Source organism: Nannobrachium achirus (genome assembly GCF_963921795.1).
Source record: "Nannobrachium achirus genome assembly, chromosome: 8".
Classification (NCBI taxonomy): Eukaryota; Metazoa; Chordata; class Actinopteri; order Myctophiformes; family Myctophidae; genus Nannobrachium; species Nannobrachium achirus.
The window spans coordinates 49,535,130-49,562,321 of record NC_137817.1 but is presented as its reverse complement, the minus strand read 5'-3'; the positions used below and the strand labels follow the sequence as shown (position 1 = coordinate 49,562,321).

The 27,192-nt window shown below is 43.6% G+C and overlaps 1 protein-coding gene across 1 annotated transcript in view; it reads left to right on the top strand.

The window, feature by feature from the left end:
• Positions 1 to 2,165: 2,165 nt before the first annotated feature.
• Positions 2,166 to 27,192, top strand: part of gdpd4a (glycerophosphodiester phosphodiesterase domain containing 4a) — a gene marked incomplete at both ends in the record, with an annotated part of 60,904 nt that continues 35,877 nt past the window's right edge. Inside the window, one exon of the mRNA XM_080731100.1 lies at positions 2,166 to 2,382. Within this exon, the coding sequence (XP_080587226.1) occupies positions 2,166 to 2,382 (217 nt within the window). The remainder of the gene's footprint in view (positions 2,383 to 27,192) is intronic.

The following is a 27,192-nucleotide window of genomic DNA, read 5'->3' as shown; positions in this document are numbered from 1 at the left end:
GAAACTTGGAGATACGAGGTTTCTGCCCGACCATGACGTTATACAAATGTGTTACAATCAGGACACATACTGTACAGGCTTCACAATTGCAGATTCCATCAAAACAGTCAGTGGTGTAGTACATTTACTTAAGTACTGTACTTAAGTATATTTCTGAGGTATTTGTAATTTACCTGAGTATTTCCAATTTCCAATTATTTTACTTCTACTCCACTACATCTCGGATCCAAATATTGTACTTGTTTTCCACTACATTTACTTGAACACTTTATTTACTAGTTATTATTACAAAGCATACATTAACCACTTCAGGCCTTTATACATTTCAGTCAATTGTAAATAGATGATCTACAAGCGTGTATATCTGCTATTTTCAAAAGATGTTAGTACATTTGAAAACATGAAATGGGACATTCTGCAGAATGAGTACTTTTTGTACTTTAAGTACATTTTGATAACAACAATTTTGTGCTTTTACTCAAGTACATTTCGAATTCCAGACGTTTGCTTGTGAGTACTTTTAACACCACTGGACATCATGATGCCCAACATTATAGGGAGGCCTGGTTACAAATGTGTTAAAATCAGGACACAATACAGGCTTCATATAATTGCAGATACCGATGCCATCAAAACAGTGACATGGATAATGACAGTAGATAAATTGTCCAGACCAATGTAGTGCCTATACAGTGGCTCTGGTGTGGAGGCTTTCTAAAAGGTGACGTAGTTGCATTGGTGGCAGTGCCCTGCTATTGTGTTGAGGTCCTGAGGCTGCCGGTGGGGTGATGTAGAGGGACAATGAATAGTCAACACAGAGAGAGAGGGAGAGAGGGAGAGAGAGAGGGAGAGGGAGAGGGAGAGGGAGAGGGAGAGAGGGAGAGGGAGAGAGACATTGCTGCCCTCAACACAGAGGACTGCATTGTTTTATACATTACTCCTCCCTCTCGTGCATTGCAGCCATGGTTTTACACGCACGCACACATACACACAAACGCACGCACACACACACACACACACACACACACACACACACACACACACACACACACACACACACACACACACACACACACACACACACACACACACACATATGCACGTGCACATAATAACACACCAGGCTTCCCTGCTCTGCCTCCCCTCTGTCAGTGGTTGGACCCAATTCTTTGTGGCAGGGAGAACTAATGGTGTTTATTATTATTGTGTGTGTGTGTGTGTGTGTGTGTGTGTGTGTGTGTGTGTGTGTGTGTGTGTGTGTGTGTGTGTGTGTGTGTGTGTGTGTGTGTGTGTGTGTGTGTGTTGACGTATGTATATATGTACAGTACAGTAACTTTGTGTTTGTCTATTTCTCTATAATATTCCTTCTCTTTATTTATCTTCAAATGCATTTCTTATGCTTTATTTAAAGCACATTGAATCCCCTTTGTGTACAAAAAATGTGTGATACATATCAAACGTATAAATGTAATAACAGCACTTTCTAAAAGTGAAAACGTACACGCGTCGTGTACACAAAACAGACTCATGAGTCATGAGCACACAGAGAGAGATACTGTATACGCTGAGATTACGCCAGAGGTTGAGTGATGGAGCGAATATAGATAGGGAGAGAGATGAGTGATAGTGGCATAGAGAAGCAGAGATGAAGTGATTAAGTGTTATGTCTGTGTGTAGAGTAGAATGTTCATAGCCCCCCATATAGCCAGACAATATCAGGGCAATTCTTCTTTGCAATGGCAGATTCGTCTGGCTACGCAAGGCTAGAGTGTTCATGCACGCTTCAACTCTGTGTGGTGGTCAGCACTCAGTGTTGGGCAGCACTTGTGTGTAGTGTGTCTGTGTATAGAGCAGGTAAGGGTTTTGTTTTCAGATGGCGGTCCATCTATAGAAATACATACTGTATATATTTGAACAGTTTCACAGTCCTTTTACGAAGGAGTAAAAGCCGAATGTAAAGAAACGTGGATCCAATTTGCAAAGATGATGAAAAGATGATGAAAGCAATAGCGAGAGCCATAAAACCCCACGAGTTCAGAGTCAACGATAAAACGGAGGATGAAACCAAATAAAGACGTGTCTATAAAGGTGGCTAAGTGTGTTTTACGAGGTGATTTAAAAGCCTCGCCTCTCGTTTATAACGCAAGCGTTGGAACGGCCCTACGATGCAGACGTGCTGCCTAAGAGAGAGAACCACGCTGCTTACTATCACAGCTCAACACATTCACCTGGGAGCTGCACACTACACTGCACTAGTTTGTTTGTTCGAGGATGCAGAGGTGGCGAGTCAGGGTAGCCTGTGTAGGAGTTCGCCTATACGGATCTGGGACTCCGGGGGCCCGGCCGTCATCACACACCTGGCGCACTTTGTGTGTCGCGGAAGTCAGCTGGCCCATTTAAAGTATTATCACCAGCAAGACCCCACCTAACATCAAAAAAAGCGACCCCGCCTTTTAGGGCGAGGAGCGACCTCGCTCTTTAGGGCGAGAAGCACACATGGACGGGTGCACGCGTCCACCTGGTTGACAGCAGACTGCTGGGCGAGCACTGGCACTTTGACCAAAAAAATCACACCCATGTTTCAAGTACAGTATGAGCGGTGGTGGATAATAATAATAATAATAAAACTTTATTTGTATAGCACCTTTCATGACATGAAATGCAGCTCAAAGCGCTTTACAGAGCAGAAAATGAAGCACAAGTGCTTAACAGAGAAACAGTAAAATAAAATAAAAAAATACAGAATAAAAAGAAATAATTAAAATTATTACAATTAAGCAGAGAAATAACAATTTCAGAACAGTGCGGCCGTCAATTAGCAGCACAGGGATTTAAAAATTTAGCTAAAAGCAAGAGTAAAGAAATAGGTCTTGAGCTGTGCTTTAAAGCTATCCACAGAGGCTGCCTGTCTTAGGTGTAGTGGGAGTTTATTCCAAGCTGTCGGTCCGTAGAAGCAGAAAGCTGCTTCACCATATTTTTTATATTTCATTGTTGGCGCCTCAAGTAGGTCTGCACTAGAGGACCTGAGTGGGCGGGTTGGAACATATCTATGCAGGCAGTCATAGAGGTACGAAGGTGCCAGACCATTTAGAGCTTTATAAACAAGTAAAAGTATTTTAAAATCAATCCTAAAAACAACCGGGAGCCAGTGTAGTGACGCTAAGACTGGAGTAATATGTTCTCTTATCTTAGTTTTAGTTAAAACTCTGGCTGCCGCATTTTGAACAAGTTGTAGTCTGTCAGTTGTTTTCTTTGGCAGACCAGAGAGAAGTGCGTTGCAGTAATCCAGCCGAGAGAAAACGAAAGCGTGGATCAGCGTTTTTGCATCGTTCAGCGACAGATAAGCTCTAATTCGTGCAATATTTCTAAGGTGAAAGAAGGCAATCTTCGTGACATGATTAATGTGTGTATTAAAATTTAATTCAGCATCAATGATCACCCCCAGGTTCTTTACAGAGGTGTTACTTTCTTTAGCCAGGTTACCAAGTCTACTTATTATTGATTCTCTTTGGGCAGTAGAACCAATTATGAGAACTTCTGTCTTATCCTCATTTAGCTTGAGAAAGTTCTCACTCATCCAGCATTTTATGCTAGACACGCACGTCAGCAATGGGTCTAGAGCACAGGGGTCATCCGGAGCCACCGAAAGGTACAACTGGGTGTCATCAGCATAGAAATGGAAATTCACACCGTGAGCGGAAATAAGTTCTCCCAGCGGCAGTATATAGAGGGAGAATAATAAAGGTCCAAGAATTGAGCCCTGTGGAATACCAGAGCAGATCTTGTGTTTGTTTGACTCAAAGTCAGCTAGATTAACAAAGTAGCTTCTGCCTGTTAGGTAAGAGTAAAACCAGGACAGAGCTGTCCCAGACAGTCCTACCCAGTGTTCGAGACGTTGTATTAGAATTGTATGGTCGATTGTGTCAAAAGCCGCCGTTAGGTCCAGCAGTAGGAGAACGGACACATCTTTGTTGTCAGCAGCCACCCTAAGATCATTAATAACTTTTACAAGTGCAGTTTCTGTGCTGTGTCCTTTCCTGAAGCCGGATTGGAATTTGTTGTGCACCTTATTGTTCTGCAGAAACACATCCAATTGATGAAAGATAATTTTTTCAAGGACCTTGCCCAGAAAATTAGAGATGGGTCTATAATTACCCAGCACGGACGGGTCAAGGTTGGGTTTCTTGAGTAAGGGTTTAACTACAGCCGTTTTCAGTGAGTCTGGAAAGACACCTGATTGTATAGAGCTATTTACTATTTTTAGGATATCTTCAATAACACAGTCTACAACCTCTTTGAGAAACGGCGTGGGTATTGCATCCAGCGAGCAAGAAGATGATGTCATTTGCGATATGGTTTTACGAAGTTCCTCTTCATCAATTGCACAAAATGATACTAGGCTCCCCCTAGATTTATCGACACTTTTACACATGGCACCATTAACCGCATTTGCATTTGTGACAGTATTATTCAGAATACCAGCTCGAATGTTCTCAATTTTGTTGTCAAAGAAGGATGCAAACTCATTACACTTTGCTTTAGAGGCAGGGAGTGACTGCTTGTAGGACTGGGGAGGGTTTAAAAGGCGTTCAATGGTAGAGAATAAGACCCTAGCATTGTTCTTATTGTCATTAATAATTCCGGAAAAATAGGCCTGCCTAGCCAGACGCATGGCTTTATTGTAGGCGGCTGTTGAAGACTTAAAAATCTGATGTGAGCAGTTCATTGATGCTGCATTCACACTGAGAGAAGCCAAGCTAATGGTTTGCTTGGTAATTTAATCTATGCAAACCAGCTATTAAAATGTCCAAGCTGGAAAAAAAGCTTGGAATTTTTTAAAGCTGGTTTGCATAGAGAATACATTGAATTACCAAGCAAACCATTAGCTTGGCTTCTCTCAGTGTGACTGCAGCATCAGATTAGTTAGATTAGTTAACGTTTCTTAACTTGTGTGTGTGTGTGTACAGGGCAGACCTACCACTTAGGCCCAAACTGACTGACATGTTGATGAGTTGCAGACAGCGCAGAGTTACTGTACAGCCAGGAGCATCTGCTCACCCACATTTATCGCTTTGTCTCTCCTCTCAGGCCAGGCGATACGACCTCAAATCAATATCACAATGTCATTAATGGGCGATTATAATGTTATTCAAATAGTGAAAATGGAACAACGTTTTGCACACACACGCGCAGCCACGCACACACACACACACACACACACACACACACACACACACACACACACACACACACACACACACACACACACACACACACACACACACACACACACACTGTAGTGCCCTTCCGATGCCTTTATTGCCCTTGATTGATTAGTCATGTCTGTCTTACGTAATAATACCATCTGTCTGTCTGTGTCAGACCTTTTATAAGTGTATGTTTATTGCCCTACAGTACTTACAGTACCTCATGGTTTTATGGGTGTGGTCCATGCCTCTGGTGTTGTACGACATCCTTGACGTTTTGGACGTATTTTGTCAGGTACATGGGTATCTTAGTGGTGTAGTGTAGTGTATCGTGTACACCAGGCCCAATGCAAGATGCTGTACTCTGTCATCTACTGAGCCACCCCACGCTTTACTGGTTAATAGCGGTGAGGTGAGTCCCGAGGAGGATTGATTGATTGATTGAAGACTTTATTAGAAGTTTGCATAGGAAAAGGTACAGTTTCATGACGGTACAGTTCACTGGTACAAGGTCTACTAAAAGGAGATCCATGAAAAGACTAAGCTTATTTCCACTGGAAACCATTGAAGTATCTCATATAACATTGAATGACAGACAAATATAACACAGTACTATGCAGTAGATATGTAAAGAAAAACAAAAAAGAAGACAGTAAGTCTAAAACAAACAGTATATACAAAGAAGGGGCAGGGGAGGGTAGGGTTGGGCTAGGTTCATTTTTTACCAGTTGCGAACGGCTGCTGCCTGTAAGTGGTTTTTCAGGGCAATTTTAAAGGATGCTAGTGATCCACACTCCTTTATGGCCTTCGGTAAGGCTTTCCACATTTTGGTGGTATAGCAGAAAAAAGAGTTTGACCCTTTGTTGGTTTTGACTCTGGGTTGAAAGTGATCTGTGGCGCTGCCACAATGGGAAGGTTAAGCAGGACCCTACAAATGCCTTCTGAATCAGTAGTTCTCATCACACTTTACCGATTTTTCAAAAATGATCAAAAATAGCAGATGTACAAGCTCGCAGTGCAGCATGCAGTGATGCGTGACTCATGAGTGGTTTATGTACTATTATTAATGATTGTAACTCTATACTTGATTCTACTTGACATACCAGCATCTCTTGTAGATAGATGGTCTGCAATAGGTGCTGGACAAATACCATGTGAAGGTTTTGTGAGAGTGAGTGTGCTTTCAAATGTCTTCTGAATGTCTCTGTTGAAAAGCTGCCCGTTCTCCCTGGCATTTTGACTTTTGGCTAGACGTGATTAAACTGAAAACCCAGGCTTTGATATGAGATGTGAGAGCGCCTGCTAATCTTATCAGCTGTTAATGGGGAGAGGCAGACAGGAGAGAAACTGAGGGATTACTATCCTAATTATTCATCTCTGCCAGGAGATTCCTGCATTCAGACTTGTTTTGTCTGTCTGTCTGTCTGTCTGTCTGTCTGTCTGTCTGTCTGTCTGTCTGTCTGTCTGTCTGTCTGTCTATCTTTCTTGTATAATGTCTAGAGAATGAATAATGGCAGAGCATGGTAGAGATAATATGCATAATGGAAAAGTTGAAGCGCCGCTTGAGAATGCAGGACACACAATTTGGGAGAAAAACGGGTAAAATGGATAATGCATGAACTCAACGGAGACGATGAATATGGAAAGGACATCTGAAGCAGGTGACGGAGCTTGTGAGATTCTATTCATGTTGTGTTTTGCTTTTTTTGTGTGTGTGTTATTTGGACACTGTAGCTGTGTTTAACCCATTGAGACCTGAAGACGACTATACAAATGCCTTTTAAATCTGTAGTTCTCACCCTAAAGTTTTTATGCCAAAGACCCCCAAAAATGACATGTATAATTTGGCCACGGACCACCATCTGAAAATGTTTTATGCAAGAGAAGAGAAGATTTTGTGTTAAACAAATATTCAAAATTATTCAAATAAAAATGATGGCAGAGCAATCTTCCCAGAACTAGCCAATCGGTTGCCAGTTCATCTGGCTTATGGGATCAACAATGCTGATTAGCCATTTAATTTGTTCACTTACTGTATATGCCAAGACTCCAGTCTTGAAATTCCAACTCATCAACGTCGCATTATAGTTGATAATCTATTGATAATCTATGCAGAAATGTCTATTATACAAAACATTTCTTTCAGTGAATGTCTTAGTCACACCAACATTGTTTTTGTGCAGTCATTAATGCAAACGTGTCCTTCCTCTGATTAACTCCTTGACCGTGGCTGTGTGTGTACAGATACATCTGTTCACTTTCAGTTTGCTGCATACCTATAATTAATTCATACCCTTATGTTCAAACTAAGCTAAGTTTAATACACAATTTAGGTCTGCAGTTATGACCCAACAAGAATAAGATTATCTTTGGGTAGAATTAGAACATAAGCAATATAGTATGTTACATTGCTTTGTAGAAAACCAATATGCAGTGTACTTCGGGAGAACTTAATTAAACATCCAAGACGTACTGTTCTGTTGAACATTTTAAAATCCATTATTTCATCATTTCATTTCATAATGGCTTCGGGGTCCCTGATGAAAGCTTGTTGAGCTGAAACTTTACCAAGCCATGTTGAAAAGAAAAAATATAATTTTAAAAACCGAACAGTGGGCCTTGTATGTTTGGCATACGGAACCAGAGGAATCAGAGGAACAGGATTTTGGTGCGCTGGTACAGGGGCTGCACCGCGACTCAGCGTGTCACGTATGAATACATGACTGCTGTGTCGTAAGACAAATTTCAGTGTGAACTGACAATAAAGTACTATATCATATCATATCATATCATCCAACATTGAAGAACCAACAATCGGTTCCATCATGTTTGGAACCGTTTCTGAAACCTTTCTTTTTTTAATATCACACCATCAGAGCTGGCATGTGGATTTCACGTCTGCTAAACAATTACAATACTGGTGGTTCCCAACCACCATAACTCTGAGAGTGAGCAAATGGAACCAACATTTGGTTAACAGGTCACAGACCTACATGTATGTAGGAAGACCTAATGAACTGGACCATAAGTACCCAGAATCTTTAAAGGGATAGTAATAATAATTTGATGACCAGCAGTGGTTCCCTATGGAGACACAAAGAGTCTCCTCAAACCCTTGGCTTGGGAATGTGACAAAAACAAAAAAGAAATATCCATGAATTCAAGTCTCCACTTCAACACTTTAGAACTTCTACTGAATTAAGAACTAGTATTGAATTAGAACCATCCAGTGAGTTAAAACATCAGCAAGTGGACCATTCAGATCCAGCAATCTGAGCTATCAGTCGGGGCGGGTGGGGCTCTTAGCCATGGTAGGCAACCCACCTAGGAGAAGGTCACTCTGAGGTAAAAACCAGGACTGTGAGAATTTGCGACCCCACAGCCCTTAAACTAGCATTGAAAAGCCAACCATGAAGAACAAAGTCATTTCAAATCCTATACTTCCAGCGGCGGGAGTCCGCAGGAGCACCGCGGCGGATGGTGGTGCTGGTCCCCCTTCCGGAGGGCATCATGACGACAGGACCTCAAACCCACGGGAACGAGGGAGGGTTCTGTCTGACCACAGCATCCCATCCAATGCACTCATGCGTTGTCGGAGACCATTTGTAATGGGGACCTTCAACGCATGCACAGTGAGAGAAGAAGCTAGACTGGTGGAATTGGCACATTGTGCTGAAGAACAGGGGGTAGAGATCCTGGGAGTCCAGGAACACAGAAGAGTCCACACTAACACTAACGACCAGATAGTTTACTGCCAAGTGGAGAAACGCACGTTCATCACTGCATCTGCGCGGCGAAACAAGGCCCAGGCTGCAACAGGAGGCGTAGGGCTAATGCTAGGCTCTCTAGCGCGCAAGGCCCTCCGACGGGTTCACAAGCACACCGAAAGGATCCTCATGGCTGAGTTCGCAGGTAACCCAGTGACAACAGTCATAGTGGTGTACTCGCCCACTAACACGGCAACACCTGAGGATGTTGAGGAGTTCTATGAGGACCTCACAACAGCAGTCCGAGGTGTCCCAGCGCACAACTTCCTGGCAATCCTTGGCGACTTCAACGCCAGGATCGGACAGGAGGATGCACCATTCCCATACCATGAGTCTACCAACCGCAACGGCGCATACCTCACAGCCCTTCTCATGGAACACCAGCTCCTGGCAGCGAACACCATGTTCAGGAAGAGAACAGGGAAGAGATGGACCTTCCGAGACCGAGCCTCAAGGCCTGGGGAGCTACCTAGGCTATATCAGTTGGACTATATCCTAGTGAGGCAAAAGTGGAGGAATTCCATCCTGAACGCTGAGCCATACAGCACGTTCAGCTCTGTAGGCTCTGATCACCGTGTGGTCTCCATGAGGGTGCGACTGAGCCTCAGGGTCCCCAAGCCAAGCCCCAAGATTCGGCATGACTGGAAGGCACTCACGACCAATCCGGGCCTCCAAACCAGGTACTCGGAGGAAGTCAGGAAGCGCTTTCGGCAGCTGGATAGGGGAGAGGAGCCCAGCCGTGAATATGGGAGATTCATCACAGCGAATGAGGAGGCGACCAGACTGTGCGTGCCAGTGCTGAACAGAGTAAGAGCACCACCACGGTCCAGACACCCGAAGGTTGTAGCAGCACGAGGCAGGATGGAGGAAGCACGACTCAACTTTGAGCGTGAACCAACAGAGGAGGGTCGCGAGACACTGAACGAGGCCAAACAGTCTCTCTTCAGCACCTACGACGCCATCAAAGGGGAAGAAGTGATGGAAAGTGTGCGAAGAGTGCAGGCAGCGCAAGGTGAAAGGCAATACGGGGAGGCCTGGAAGGTAATAAATGAGATGACAGGGCGGAAGAGGGCCAAGGAGGGCCAGGTGGAGGGACACAGTCCAGAGGAGAGGGTGGCAACATGGTTCGACCACTTCCAGAGGCTCCTGGGAACATCAGTGGAAGAGGGAGAGGAGGAAAATATACCGACAGTCCTCCAGGGCCTGAACATCGACGATGGACCCTTCACAATCAGCGAGCTCGCCAGGGCAAAATCCACCCTAAGAGAGGGAAAGAGTGCTGGGCCGGATGGCATACCCCCAGAGGTCTTGAAGAACTGCGACCTAGACAACCTCATCCTAGACTTTTGCAACAATGCTCTACAGCACAACAAGCAACCTGAAATATGGTCTCTGTCTAATATCATCCCGGTGCCTAAAGCTGGAGACCTCTCAAAGCCAGACAACTACAGAGGCATCAGCCTGACATGCATCACTGCTAAGGTCTTCAACCGAATGATACTGAACAGGATACGGCATGCCATCGACCCTCACCTGAGAGAGAACCAAAATGGTTTTCGAGAGGAGAGAACAACCGTAGCACAGATCCTGGCATTAAGGAGATTAATAGAGGAGGTGAAAAAGAACAACCTAGCAGCTGTACTGTGCTTCATTGACTTCAAAAAGGCTTTTGATTCTATCCACAGAAGCAAGATGGTGAAGATCCTTGAGGCCTACAATGTCCCTCCCAACATTCTCCGGGCTATCGAGACCATGTACGCAAAAACAAGGGCCAAAGTGGTGACCCCAGATGGCAGCAGTGAGGTATTTGACATCCGAGCTGGGGTAATGCAAGGAGACACCCTAGCCCCCTACCTCTTCATCATAGTTCTAGATTATGCGCTCAGGAAAGCCATAGGGGGACGGGAACAAGAGCTTGGCTTCACGCTAACACCAAGGAGGTCAAGACGGCATCCCGCAGTAGTTCTGACAGACCTGGACTATGCGGACGACATCAGCCTGCTCTCCGACAGCATGGAACAAGCACAAGAACTCCTGAACAGGGTGGAGATAGAGTGTGCCAAAGTTGGTCTCAGGCTAAACGCTAAGAAAACTGAGGTTATCACCTATAACCTACCTGATCACTCACCTCTGACAACAACAGAAGGAGCTGTGTTGAAGGAAGTCAAGGACTTCAAGTACCTGGGCGCATGGGTCGACTCAACTGAGAAAGACCTTAAAGTAAGGAAGGCACTCGCTTGGAGGGCCCTGAATGGCATGAACAGTGTATGGAACTCTAACCTCCCCCGCCAAATCAAACTTAGCTTCTTCTTTGCAACGGTGGAGTCTGTTCTCCTCTATGGCAGTGAATGCTGGACCCTGAAGCCAACCCTGCAGAAGTCTCTAGACGGGTGCTACACTAGAATGTTGCGTGCAGTACTCAACATCAACAGGAGTGCACATGTTACAAACGAGAGCCTGTATGAGGGAATACCAAAGGTAAGCGAGAAAATTGCCACCAGAAGAATGAGACTAGCAGGACACTGCCAAAGACACCAGGAGCTTCCAGCCAGCAAATTGGTACTGTGGGAGCCAACACACGGGCACCGGCCGCGAGGACGTCCCACAAAAACATACGTGGACATACTCAAGGAAGACGTAGGGACACAGAACACCAATGAGCTGGCCAGATGTATGGAGAACCGAGATGACTGGAAACAACGATGGAGGGCTCGTCTGAGGACGACCTAGATAGAGATGGGGTGAGTAATCGATAGAAAAAAAGTCATTTGGGGGGTGAACTATTCCTTTAAAATCTTTACTTGAATGTTGAGTTCTCCTCGAGTACCCTGCATATGTTGGTTTTCTACCAAGGGAAAGGAACTTCAGAACTTACACACGTTTGACTTTGCACATACTGTACTGTAGCTGGTGCAACAGGGTGTGCAGGTCCTTGATGACATGATGACGGTGCAGAGTTTGGGCTATAGGTTAGACGAGACTGAGATTGGCTAAAATAGCACCGCTGAGTGTGTTTGTGTGGGAGGCCGGTGATGACGCAGACCTGCTCTACTCAGTAGGAGTGATGTTAGTGATGGTAGTAGAAGTCGCTGCATTGTGTGTATTGGTTAAATGCCCACACCCTCATAACCACAGGGATCCCCCTGCTGACGTGGCACAGAATGCCAGAGCCAACGTCTACCTCTCAGCTTTCCTACAGTCCATCTCTTTTACCGCTTTCCAAGTCTCTATTACAGCCTTACGACCCTCTGTCTCTCCTGTCGTGCACTGTCTCCATCTCAGCTTTCCTTCTGTCTGTCTCTTCCCACAGTCACTGTCTCCCTCTCAGCTTTCCTTCTGTCTGTCTCTTCCCACAGTCACTGTCTCCCTCTCAGCTTTCCTACTGTCTCTCTCCTACAGTGTCTCCTTCTCAGCTTTCCTTCTGTCTGTCTCTTCCTACACTGTCTCCCTCTCAGCTTTCCTTCTGTCTGTCTCTTCCTACACTGTCTCCCTCTCAGCTTTCCTTCTGTCTGTCTCTTCCTACACTGTCTCCCTCTCAGCTTTCCTACTGTCTGTCTCTCCTACAGTGTCTCCTTCTCAGCTTTCCTACTGTCTCTCTCCTACAGTGTCTCCCTCTCAGCTTTCCTACTGTCTGTCTCTCCTACACTGTCTCCCACTCAGCTTTCCTACTGTATGTCTCTCCTATTGTCTCCTTCTCAGCTTTCCTACTGTCGGTCTCTCATACACTGTCTCCCTCTCAGCTTTCCTACTGTCTGTCTCTCCTACAGTGTCTCCTCCTCCGCTTTCCTATTATCTTGTCTCTCCTACACTGTCTCCTGCCACAGCTTTCCTACTGCCAGTCTCTCCTACATTGTCTCCCTCTCAGCTTTCCTACGCCTGTCTCTCCTGCATTGTCTCCCTCTCAGCTTTCCTACTGCATATCTATCTGTCTCTCCTTGACTGTCTTCACCTCAGCTTTAACTACATTCTGTCTCTCCTACACCGTCTCCCTCTCAGCTTGCCTCCTGTCACTCTGTATTAAACTGGCTCGAGATAGTATTCAGTTATGCAGTTGCATAACTGCATTATACTGCAGTAGAACACAATTGCAGCAGCGAATTCAGCCAGGTACCCTTGGATACCTGATTACCTGGCTGTATGTTTTTTGTGCTCACTCTCCAGATTCACTGGCGCTTTCTTTTGTTCTCCCCGTGTATTGTTTTCTCCTCTCTCTCTCTCTCTCTCTCTCTCTCTCTCTCTCTCTCTCTCTCTCTCTCTCTCTCACCCAGCTCTCTCTGCCATGGCCTCTGATTATATCTCTTATGTCAGGGGTCTTCAACAGGGGGTCCGGGACCCCCAGGGGGTCCTCAAAATCTTGTGTGATGTATATATATTTTTTTATATTAACCACTTGCGGTGACACGCTTCCTAGTTTCTTCTTCTCTGAGCTGTTTTTTTGTTTTGTTTCTTCTTTTTTCGCACTGATTTTTTGACATTGCACTATTAGGTTGTGTTGGTAGTTTCTGAGTATTTTGCTTTGTTTAACAATGACAGTGAGATACTTGTTTGCACTGACTAGCATTGACTGCTAATGGTCTCTTTTGCAAGACACTTTATGTATATACTTATATTTTATTCGCCCCCTCTACTGATGTACCTTCTCTTTATTGGTACTGTACTGTACTGCTCTTGTTTTTTTTTTTTTTTTCCCCTCTTATCTATTTTTTCTTACGTCTCTGTAACTTTGTAAATAACTGTATACTGCTGTGCTACTACTGGACAACTGAATTTCCCCCTTGGGATAATAAAGGTATCTATCTATCTATTGAACCCTAGTGTCCATATTCTGAGACATTTAGCCAAAAACAAGCTCACAACGCCTCGCAGCGCAAGGCGTTGTGAGCTTGTAGATCTTCTATTTTTGGCTAAGCGCTTTGGTGTATGGGGGAAAAAGAGCAGACTTGAAAAAGAGCAGACTTGAAAGGTCAAGTATTGACGGTTCACATGGTTAAATATCTGAAAACACAAATTGACATGAATCCAAAATACACCAATGATTGTGCTGTCAAACGATGAAACTATCTATGAAAAGGTTGTGGGGGTCCCTGCTTCATCTCTCGCTCAACTAAGGGGTCCTTGGACTGAACAGTAGCCCGCTGTCTTATGTTTTCCTCTCTTTTCTGTCTAGCTTTACTCGATCAATTGCTCTTTCATCATGTTTGTCTCTGTCTCTCTTTTCTACTCTGGATGAAGCCTGAGCAAGCTGACACATGGAAACAGTTGTCAAGGTTTTAAGCACAGAGTGTTGTTTTATTCAGTGGACTTTCCCCAAAGTCAATAAATAATAGTTCTTTCCAAACCGGGGCTTTCAGTTTCAAACAAGCAATAATGCCTTTTTCCAGTGTTCAGTTGCTCTCGATCTACCATCAGTAACATAATCAGTACATTTTGAAGTGTGCAAGAGGAAGAGTTCCTTCTCTGGAGAGAGCCAGCAACACAGTGATACAGAGTTCTGTCCATTAGAGCCAAACTGTTTGATAAACCAATTCAGTGCAGTCGCCTTCAGCGCACAGGTGTCAACACGTCATGACATTAAGGAGATACCTTCCATCGTTGACGTGGCCAAGGCAGTGGCGCTGTCCCAGGTGATGAATCTGTCATCACTGTGCTTGCTGGCCCTACAACACTCATATAAATATATATCTTCTCTGTCTAGGCCTGTCACAATTATTACATAATCGTCTAATCGCAATTATCTTACATAATCACAGTTATTTTGTCAATCGTTTATATGTTGAGAAATGTTCATATATTTTCAAACCTTATAGTGGAAATAGCAGATAAACAAGCTTGTATTTCAGCTATTTCCACGATCAATGTTATTTTTTAAGTATAAACTTGTCAAATATGTCTGTACTTTTTTGTATATTTAGATTATGTGTCACATCTGCCATGTGCAACTTCAAAGCCTACAAGCCAAACAGAAATGTAATTGTCAACGACAAAAACACAATTAAATCGTTAATGGTAATTATTTGAGTGACAATTAATCGTCATGTAAAATGTCATAATCATGACAGCCCTATCTCTGTTGGGTGGACACCACATTATGTCAGATCTGCCATTTGTTATACTTTTTGTGACGCTGACGCTGTAGTATGATCAAGTGGGGCGGTGAATTAATGTACAAAAACATATAAAAAGTTAAAATATGGAGATAAGAGGTTGTTCTGCCTGACAGCAAGGATTGATAAAGTCTACTCGTCATCGGTTAGCTGGCCATCTGGCTTTTTATCATAGGGATCAACCACTTCCTCCTCAGCCTCACCTGCTTACATCTGCTTTTATGTTCCGCTGGGCTGGGGTCAGGTTACTCCTGACCAACGTCTATGCACACAGATTCTGCAGTGAGCCATGAAAGCTGATCTAGTATGTTCACCAAAACCAAACCTTATCTTCAGGTCATAAGCATCAAATCTGTTGTATCAATTTTAATATGAGTATGTGAGTATATCGTTGCCGGTGTTGAACATTCTTATCTCCATATTCTAATTTTCTTGTGAATGAATGCCCTACTTGATCATACTGTAACTACAGCATCACACAAAAGCATCAAAAGTTTCAGATCTGCAAGCTTGAAACGCATCTTGAGTTTCCGCTGAGATCCACTTTTGCTTTTGCCTTTTTGAATTTGAATCCTGAAAGGTTAACCGTTTTGGACATGGAGGTTTCCTCCCGCAAGAGACGATAATTATATGTATATAAGTTGTCCTGAAAGTACATAATATGGCTTTATGGCCTTTTGTCTTCTCATTCTTTGACAGTAGCCCGCTGTAAGCAAGGCTACACTGCTGACAATTATTTTTCAGTTAATGTTTATTGCCAGCAGCACAAATTGATCGGGTCACACTCACAGACAGGGGGTTGACACACAGCAGTGCAGGCCCAGGGCCATCTTTACAGTAACTTTCTAGTTCTACACCAGTTCATGTTCATGTTTTTTTCTCATATCCACCTGACTGCCCTGCAGCAAACTGTGAGAACACAAATTATTATATAAATCTGTGCTAGTGACCCCAAAACTGTTAATGCGTACCGCCCTGAAACTGGAGCAGGCTTTCTCAAAGTGGGTGCTGTGACGCAAGTCCAAGGGGTGCCGCATTTGGAATTCATCAATATCACTTCAGTCTTAACTAGACCCTCTGTACTAAAATGGAGTTTTAACTACTGTATGCTTGGGGCGTTCCTTTTAAATGTATACACCAAATCTTCCCGGCAGAATAGGCGTGCTGGGGTTCAAGTGGTTAAATGTCAAATGTGAAGTTTTACTTGTGACGTACTGTATCTTAAGGGGAAAGATTTACATATTTACGTAGCGTAAACTAAATCAAATCAAATCACGTTCATTCATAAAGCACATTTAAAAAACAACTTTTGTTGTATCAATGTGCTATGCAAACATTTCATCAGCACAACAAATACAAGCAATAGTAAAACAACATGCAGTACAAATGCATACTAGAAGAATCACACAGAAAGTGAGCTGTGCTATTTATGAGTTAATTTCATTAAGCGTCACGCGAAACTTGGCCAATGTGACCCTGGGCGTACAACAAACTTTGAGTGTTTTGTGCCAAGATGTAGGCCAGATGTAAGCCACGCTTCAGAGCTCGGAATTGTTTTGGGGCCCGGATATAGCCAAATTTTGAAGCTTAGCTCCTTCCAGGAGCACCGCTCAAAACTTTTTAACAACATATCAAACGAAAACAATGGGGTAAAAGCAAGGAGAAAGTATCAGGAGGATTCAAATGCTTGCGAATAGATAGCAGATCTACTGGAGAAGGAAATGCTGTTCCACAGCATGGGGCCTGTGACAGAGAAGGCGGGGTCACCTCTGAGCCTCAATCTGGATGTCGGGGCGGCTAATATCTCTAAGTCAGTTGACCTGAGGTGCCTATTGATGGGGCTAGTTTACAAGGCCAGTGTTGTAAGTGCATTAAGGGCTCTATAAAAAAAGGAGAGTCTTAACATTGATTCCAAACTGGCAGCCAGTGGAGGGAGGTGATATGAGCTCTCTTCTTGGTACCGGTCAAGAGCCTGGCTGCTGCATTCTGGGACCTGGATCTCAATTTGTGGGTCCTTGACAACTAAGTTTGCACACAGGCACACACATGCATGCACGCACACACACATGCGCGCACAAGATAAATATATTTTAACCCGAATATCGAGAAGTCCTTGTTGAGGAAACTTTTGTTCAGTGGCACACTTGGTCAACACCACATTCTTCTTCTCTGTGGTAAAGTAGAACAAGGTTGCTGCCGGAAAGTAGAACAGCCGTGGACACATTATTAAGTGGTCTCCTGTTTTATCCTGGGTCAGCATTGGCTGTATGTGTGTGTGTGTGTGTGTGTGTGTGTGTGTGTGTGTGTGTGTGTGTGTGTGTGTGTGTGTGTGTGTGTGTGTGTGTGTGTGTGTGTGTGTGTGTGTGTGTGTGTGTGTGTGTGTTTGTCTACGGTATATACTGTATAGGCTTGTTATTGTGATGATCTGGGGCTGGGCGATATGACTTCAAATATGAAGTGTGAGGAAGAGGAGAGATTTGTTTTGAAACCAAATATGAGTTCATGTTCATAATAATCCCCCCGTGTGCATCGCCACAGAATGCAGCCTTAAGCTGATATCGACATTCTGTCAGACTGAGGCACAGGCCACCTGTACGTTTTTTATTTTTTTACTATTGCAGTTTGGTGTCACGCTGCTTAAGCATTAATGGCCAGGGTCCAAAAGTTGTTTAGGGAGAGAGAGAGGGAGGGAGAGAGAGAGAGAGAGCGAGAGAGAGAGAGAGAGAGAGACAGAGAGAGATGGACAGATGGATGAAGAGAAGAAGGGGTGAGATCATTAACGTTAGGCCAGAGTACACAGAAAAGGACAGGTGGACTCGCTTCTAGGCGGTGTGGGGGGAATGACAAGGGAGACAATTACAGCGTGTTTAGAGGCGAGCGGGGGGACAGGTAGAGAAAGTCCCCTGAGAGAGAGAAACAATGAAAGAGTGACAGCAGGATGGACAGATGAGCACAAGGGAGGAGGAGAGAGAGATGGAACTGGCAGACGAAGGAGGGGAGGACCTCGGGGGGAGGAAAGGCAATTACTGGTGTGAGAAAAGTACTGTAGACGTGGCAGACCGTGCCTCAGAGTACTTTGGTAAAAGTATCAATACTGCAGCGTGGAAATATTCTGTTGTCCAGAATTCAACATTTACTTGCTAAAAGTTCAAAAGCATTGGCATAGAAATGTACATAAAGTACCAAAGGTAGACAATACTCATTATGCAGAATGTCCCATTTCACAAGTTTTCAAATGTAGAGACGATTTACAAGCTCACAATGTGTCGCGATGTGACGCAGGACACATTGTGAGCTTGTTCATCTGCTATTTTCAAATGGCCGAAATGTATATACTGTAGTAGGGCTGAAGTGGGTAATGTATGTTTTGTACAAAGTAACCAGTAACTCAAGTTTTCAAATGAGTAAAAAGTACAATATTTGCCTCTGAGACTCACTCATTAGCTTCCGCCGTAATCTGAAGACTCACCTCTTCAGACTCCACCTAGGGCCGATTCATACTACACTTTTAGAGCCGAATTTATTTCTGTTCGGCACTGTCCAAACTACAATATGACGTCATTCAGAGGTTTCGGGGCGTTGGGTTAATTCGCCTGTTCGGTGCCTTTACATTTTTTATGGAGAATGGAGCGTATTTTTGCAGAAACTCGCAAATGGCAAGAAACCAATTCGTTGCCTTTGAAAAGCTGAATCCACCTTCATAGGGAGATTTAAACTTTGAAGTCAGAGAAGGTCATAAAAATAGCAATAAAATGTCAGGCTGTGTGGAAGTTTTGAAATGGCACATCTATATTGCCTTGTGCTGTCCTTTTTTACTTACTGTAATTGTTGCTCTGCTAAATGCCTAAATTGTTCATTATTAATTGTAAAAGTCCTGAAAATTGGAAATACTCCAGTAAAGTCAAAAGTGTACTTAAGTACAGTACTTGAGTAAATGCACTTAGTGACTTTACACCATTGGCAAATTACTAGGTGAGAATCGTACTGCACTGTAGAGACATGGCAGACGGTATAATAGGCAGAGAGAGAGAGAGAGAGAGAGAGAGAGAGAGAGAGAGAGAGAGAGCGAGAGCAACACAAGAGAAGCAATCATGCAATGGAAATAGAACTGTCACAATTATTATACGTTCCGTTTGTCTGGATAAAAACAGAAGCAGAAATGTCATATTCCCTCATTACTTCCTCCCACATGGTTGGCCACACTCTTTTAACCACTGCTATCAACCTTGGCGTATATCTTTTTTGCACGTTAGGAAAAAAGAATGCTATTTTTCCATTTCTTTGCATTCTGTATTTCAGTCTGTATAATAAGTTATTATTATCGGGTCATTCATTCCCTATTTACATCGTTCCCGAGTAGGCCAGCACCCGACTAGACGCTTGGCCGCCCGAAGGTTGGAGATCTCCATATATTGGCATAAAAGGGACACAGACAGACAGATACAGATATCTCCATATATGGGCATAACATGGACGCAGACAGACAGCTATCTCCATATATGGGCATAAATGGACACAGGCAAACAGGTGGTCAAAACAGGTCCTATGACAACAGGTATAATGGGGTTTGCATTAAAGGGCGGGGCATTCATTCCATATTTACATTGTTCACGAGTTGGCCAGGCTGCCGACTAGACGCTCAAGGGCGGCCGAGCTTCTAAGGGGGGATAAAGGGGACAAGGACTGACAGATACAGAGACCTCTCCATATATGAGGGCATATCGGTCAGATTGGCGGTGCAACGTAGATGTAGAGTTGAAACCTCTAATTTGTCATGTCTGCCTTGTGCAATTCTTTGGACAAATGCAAGCAGAAATGTAATCTGGGATTGTGACAAGAGAGGCAGTCATGCAAGGAAGTGGATAAATTGGATGAACAGGGGGAAATTAAGTGTTGAGAAGAGAGATGTGTTGCAGTGTAATACCTACGTTGGTAATCTATCTCATCACATCCTTCTGTGTTGCAGTCTGCTCTCTCTTGGGCTGATGTGCTTCTCTCTCTGTCTCTCTCAGTCTGTCTGTCTGTCTGTCTCTCTCTCTCTCTTTCTCTCTCTCTCTCTCTGTCTCTCTCCATCTCTCAATTCAATTCAATTCAATAGGCTTTATTGGCATGAAATCATTCACAAATGTTGCCAAAGCACAAATGCAATTATGAGGGGTCCCTTATCTGGGGGTCCCTGGCACATATCAATGTGGGAGTCCTTGGCACTGAAACGTTCGAGAACTACTGCTTTAGAAGGCATTCATAAGCGTCTTAATGGCTTTCTGGTTCGATCCCCGGCTCTATTGCAGCATGCACGTTAATGTGATGGTTCACCACCACTGGTCTCTGTGACCTGAGTGATGCCTCCTTGTCCCTGTGACCCTTTCACAACATCCTGTGATCCATTTCTGGCCCCGAGCCACCGGCTGAGAACCTGAGTGAAACGGGAGTCAACCAGGATGCAGAGAGAGACACGGAGTACCTCTGTGTGTAGTAGGGGTCGACCGATATGGGATTTTCATGTTCGATTTCGACATCGATAAGTAGTGATCAAAGAGGCCGATAACCGATATTATGAACCGATATGCATTTTAAGTAAAAAAGAAAAAAATGTGTCCCCCAATTTAAAATAGTGGTTAATTAATTTATAATTATAAATAAATGTGAGGCTCACATCTAGTCGCCACATACTACAATAGCGTTAAAAACGTATTCCGCAGCAGGAAATCGGTGAAAATCAGTAACCAAGATGCAAAAAATAAAAGAATAAAAAATATATATATATTGAAAAAAAAAATCAACTTTATTTTCGATATCAATATTTTGCCATATTAATAAATGTTATGAATATCGACTTTGATTATCGCTCGTTTCGATAATCGGTCGATCCCTAGTGTATATGTTCGTGCGTAGTGTGTGTCATAAGCAGATACCAATACTACTCAATGCCAAAAACATAATTAAGTTGTTAATCACAATTATTTGTGTGTCGTCAAGTAAATGTTTGTGATGGTGAGATTGGTGACAGCCAGAGGTGGAAAAAGTACTCACATTCTTTACTTAAAAGTATCATTAATGCAATGTAGATGTATTCTGTTACAAGTAAAAATATCCTTGAATAAAAGTATGAAAGTATTGGCTTCAACAAGTACTTAAAGTACCAAAACGTAAAAGTACAAAATGTTTGAAAATAGCCACGGTATAAAATAGGGCAAAAGTGGTTCATGTATGTTTTATAATATTATAATTTATATCTGCAAAGTAACTAGTAACAAAAGTTTTCAAATAAATGTAGTGGAGTAAAAGTACAATATATGGATCCGAGATGTAGTGGAGTAGAAGTAAAAGGAAATTGGAAATTGGAAATACTCAAGTAAAGTACAAATACCTCAAAATTGTAAGTACAGTACTCAAGTAAATCTACTTAGTTACTTTACATCACTGGTGACAGCCCTAAAGCAGACGCAGCATCCTTGGGAAGCCAGGCTGGGTTGATTTCATTTCAGGGAGAGCTGCAGACACACGTTTCATTTCACTTCCAATCACGCTGTGAGAGGACGAGTCGTTCTGTCACTTCCCGCGGTGGCACTGACATTACTGTTCCATGTGATGAAGGCACGCCAAGCACCTCTTCAGTTAAATCAAAGGAAGGGAGGGGCCACAAGAAAATGATAAAGAAAATAAAAATGTCAAGCCAACAAAGTAACAACAACAAAGTAAAGAAGAACAGGAAAGGGCAAAATCAGAGAGCATGTTGGGGGAGGGGGGGACTGGAAGGCTGGTCTGTTTGTTCCTGTCTTTTGTAGATTACATTCTGCACTGGTTATTACAATTTATAATTTAGGCATTTAGAAGACATTCTTATCCAGAGCGACTTAAGGTCAGAGTAAAGTGTCCCTTTCTTATCGGGCATCATCCTCACATGTAGAACTCGGTGCCGTAATTGCAGTGCAGTCTCGCCCTTGTCTCTGGTCCCACTTGGAAGAGGCTGGACTTCGAGGCTGGTCTGAACACCGGCGACAGGTGGTGATTATGTGTTCTGCAGTTGGTTCCGGCTTGCAGCAAATCGCAATGCGGCGCTCTCTGACTGTCTGCCCTATGAGTCCATTGCCGGCGTGGTAGATCGTCTTTAATCCATGCCATCTCCAGGGTCCTGGATGTAGAGGTAGATACGTGAGGGCCCGACAGACTCCCCACTCCAGCTTCCAGGCTGCCGTCAGCCATGTGCTTGTAGACAAGTTCTCATACTTTTTTCATGTCCAGGCCCCCCATGTTGATGTATGTTTTGCCCCCATAGGAGATATATGTTGTGCCATAGGACCCCCAGACGAGATGTGTGTTAAAAAATAAATCTGAATCATTCAAACTCCCCCAAACCTTTTAGATATTTTTCAAATCTGCTATTTTTGAGTGGTGCTAACCGCTCGTCTGGCCTAGTGTGTCCGTCCCTATGTCCGTGTCCCTATGTCCGTAGTACAGTACGAGACTAAGAAAGTCATAGAAAGTACGCAGAGACCGACATCACCACAGCTGATGATAGCACGGCAGAACGGCCCATATAAGGAGATATGCACATGTGTCGTTTTTGATACCATCAGGTGCGATTTTTGAATAGCCAACAACATATTAATGGATAAAGTGGATAAAATCATTGTGATGCTATATCTACTTTAGCTGAGGACCCCATGGTCTCTTTATGGCAGGATTTTCAGAGCATGCAAATTTGAATAATCAATTGATATTGTTTCCCGTCATGGATCAACATACTTTAAGATGCTATTTATCACAAAGAAACATTTTTCAAGGTTTTAAATAAATTAACCTTTTTTTTCAATGACAAACAAAATCTTAGCATATTTCCAATTATTTGGGGGGGTCCACGTGCAGTTCCCTCAAGGCCCACCAGCAGGTTGAGAATCACTGCCTTAGTCGACATGGTATTTCTGAGATTTAAATAAAGGTTATGATAAAAGGGTCAACTAAATAGAGTGGAAAGAAAAGAAAAGAGCTGCAAAGTAACTAATGCCTCTGGTCCGTCCGTCCCCCCCTCCCACACACACCTGTCAGTCAATAGCCAGGGTCTGATGACTGATGAGGGGCGTGACCACAGCTGACCAGAGCTGACGTGACATGATGTCAACACGGAGCTGACAGGAAGTGGACTTCTGAATCATCTCTTAGCAACCGTGGCTGCCTGGCAAACAGAGGCATCATTTCAGAGAAAAAAAAGTAATTACTTATTACTTATTAAGCCCTATTAGTTAAAGGACAACTTTAGTTTTTTACAACAAGAGTTCATATTTTAGATTGCATTTAAAGAATATAAAAGATGAGTGTTAAATTTATTTCATTTACTTCTTTCTATTGTTTTAGAGATTCTTATTTCAGTGGTTTGGGGCATGCGTACAAGTGGCTAAATATGTCATTTTACACAGAATAAGGCGCTCTACAGACGGACAGCGGTTGCCGCCGGGGCTCCCGCTTGGATCTGCGAGGACCGCGCCGCGGTGATACACAAACACACTCGCTCTTTGAGTAAACGCTGCGCGGTATTTCACAAAGATGAACACAATCCATCTCTCACCGCCCGCGTACGCATGCACAAACGAGCACGCTCGCGGGGATTTTCACGGGACAGCGCCCGCTCGCCTCGCCGCCTCTAAACTTCGCTGCGCGGACGAAATAGCCGCCCGCCTCTCATTGAAAATGAATTACTAGCAGGCGGTGACCGCGTACCGTCTGGAATCCCCTTAAGCCCATTCCCAAGATACAACGCAACCTTTCATGGTTGGATGTGACTTATGGGGGCTAGAAGTGTTACTGTAAATAGCATTAAAGAAACTACTGGCTTATTGTGTCTAAAAAGACATATTTAGCCACTTGTACGCATGCCCCCATGCGTACGCATGCCCCAAATTTTAGCACGGTAAACGCAATAAAACAATAGAACGAAGCAAATGCAAATATTTTAACACTCACTTTTTCTTTTCTCTAATTACAACCTAAAATATGAACCCTTGTTGTAAAAAAACAAAGTTGTCCTTTAAAAAATGGGAGTCCAATTTGGTTCATAACTATCAACTCTTATTGCTGGGAGTGGGGACCCCCTAGAAGCCCCTTAAGGACCACTGGGGGTCCCCGGGCCCCACATTGAGAACCTCTCTGGTGTATCATTTCTAAACAGAAACATAATAGAAAACCAACTTCCTGGTTTCTGTAGCGTGGCGTCATTTGATATTTCTCTGTTTAGTTGGATCTGTCTTTTCTCCTGACTGTGGGGCAAAAGCCCTAACTGTAACTGTAGATGTGTGACACATTAAAAGAGATCGTTAAACTAAGGTTCAGGGCCTGAAAATGGGTCACCAGCAGGGGTGAAAGTGGTTTGAAATTCTTGCCGGAACTGTCATAAATTGGCCGCGCGGCGAAGCTGCGCGGCCGAAAAAAATTGGGAGGCTCTAACCCCCCAAAACCCCTGAAATGCATAGAAAACTGCATTTTGGAACAGTTATAGGCCTACACACAATAAAAACACTACAGGTCCTACACCTGAATTAGGCAACGGCATTACACTTACTGTAACATGAAACATGATTGAAATCCTAAATGAAATATCTATAATAAGCCTCTTCATATTGTTCATATTGTTCATTGTTCCATACAGAAGGGTAAGAATCTATATATTATTATTATATTTATTATATTATTACACATATTATTATTAATATTATTATAACCAGTTATCTAAAGTAAACTAAGTACATTTACTAAAGTAGTGTATTTAAGTACAGGTTTTAAGTATAGCCTAGCCTACTTTACTGGAGTATTTCCAATACTTTTAATTCTACTCCACTACACATGCAGAATAGCATCCATGCAGGCACAGACGCAACGAGTCCTCCTAGAGATGGGATTTATGGCTCTTTGAAGTGAGCCGGATCTCTGGGATCCGTTCCTTTCAAAGAGCCGTTCAAAAGACGGCCACTGTTCATTAGAAAGGAACGGCTCCCTACTGTGAACCGAATCATATCGTTCATTTCAAAGAGCCGTTCAAAAGACTCGACTCGTTCGCGAACGTCCCACCTCTATTCGCTCCGTGTCAAACAAACACTGAAACGCGAACAGAATGGATCACACTGACCTACACAAACCCACGGGAATAATTTAGAAGCACTTTATCAGAAAATATAGCCTAACTAGTAACACTTTTGTAGCCTACTGTATGTTAATCTGACTTTGGTATAGGCTATTGTTTTCTTCCTGGACGTGCGTTTGTGGGAGGTTATTTAACATGGGATTTTGACAGCTGGCTTCTCCTTTTCTTAACGGAACGCCGTTCCGTCCCCAAATGTTTTAACGGAACGGGGGTTCCGGCCGTTCCGGCTCACTTTCACCACTGGTCACCAGGCTATTTCTGACAGTCCTTTAAACAAGGGTGAGGGTTAGGGTGTGTGTTTGTTAACTTGCGTCCATTCTGTCCACACACACAGTGCCGGATTTATATGACATGAGGCCCCTGGGCAAGGGGAAATAAAGAGGCCCTTGTGCGCGCGCGAAGTGCCGCACACGTACCGCGCACACGAAGTACCGGCTACATAGAGTGGGCGGGCTTTAGACTGCACTAAGCTTTCAGAGCAACTACATGCAGTGCGGCGATCAGAGCAGAAGCTCTCAATGTTATTACCATAATAAAACAAAATGTACAGTAACTAAACACAAATATCACTTTATTTGGATAGCAATACTTTAAAATTTCATCATTAACTCATTCAGGGTCTTTTCATTCATGTCTTCCAAGTTCCACACCGCCTCCCTCTCCATAGACTTCCATGTAATTCATAGTGCACGGATCATGCACGCCCATATAGATCATGCACCACATGTGTGCACACTGTTCACAGCTTTCAAACAAAAAAATCCGAATGGAAATCCGTTTAGGCATTTTTTGGGGTCCAAAAAATATTTTTTGAAAAAAAAAAAAGTTTTTTTTTTTTTTTTTTTTTGGAGGCCCCCCACCCCCCTGAGGCCCCTGGGCACGTGCCCACCCTTGCCCAATGGTAAGTCCGGCCCTGCACACACACCAGTCCAGTGGTGGAAAAACTAGGCTACTCACATTTCTTTCTTAAAGGGGGCGTGACACGGCCAAAACAGCTAATTATGGCTATCAAATTAGCCAATTTTTTTAATGATGTCATGTACCCCCATGTTAAATTACCCAATCAAATTAATTTATTGTAGTTACTGTACTGAAAGTAGTACTTTCTGTACAGTAACGGCAATACATTAATTTGATTGGGCTAATATGGGGGGAGGGGCGGAGACTCGCGGAGTCGAGTATCCATATCATTATCTTTTGAAACTGCCCCAAAAAAAGCTGTCCGAGGCGTGTTTCCGACTTTCTAAACCAACTTTAAAACTATCAGTTCTAGGGGTAAAAATTATACACCATTCGCTATAAAATGGTAAAAAAGTACATGTCTTCTTCCAAAAAAGGTGTCAGAGATTCGTTACGAGGGTCAACACGCTTCTCCCCGTCTAAGGGACGGTTTTGTCGGCCATACCCTGCTGTGTCTTCCGCTAAACCTGACTGGAGGACCTGGCCGGGACGCGTGATTATGGATCCCACTGGGAAAGATGGAGAACGAGCGTCCAGCGATCTCCTTCTCCTTGAGCCCTTTTAGCAGACATATGTCCTGCTGTCTCGGAGGACTGAGGTCCGTGGCTCATACACTCTGTGTGTGTAGCCTGTGTGTGTGTGTGTGTGTGTACACACACAATAGCTCTCGCAAATAGCCGTGCGGTGCAGCGCTAGCCACGCTACACGCTAACAACAAGGTTGTGCGCGGCACCGCACGACGGACGAAGTATGCATTGCGCGGCACCGCACGACGGACGAAGTATACATTCACTACTAACTGATACGGCCCCGCCTCCTTCTCAGACTGTTTGAAGAAACACCACGTGACCTACTGTATCATAATGTTAATTTTCGGCCGGTGTCGCCAGTCCTTTAAGTAAAAGTATCAATACTGCAATGTAGAAATACTCAGTTAAAATGTTACTTGAGTAAGGGTGCCCTCACACCAAAATACCTAGAGTGGAATCCGCCAATGCATTTCAATGAGAATGTAGCGT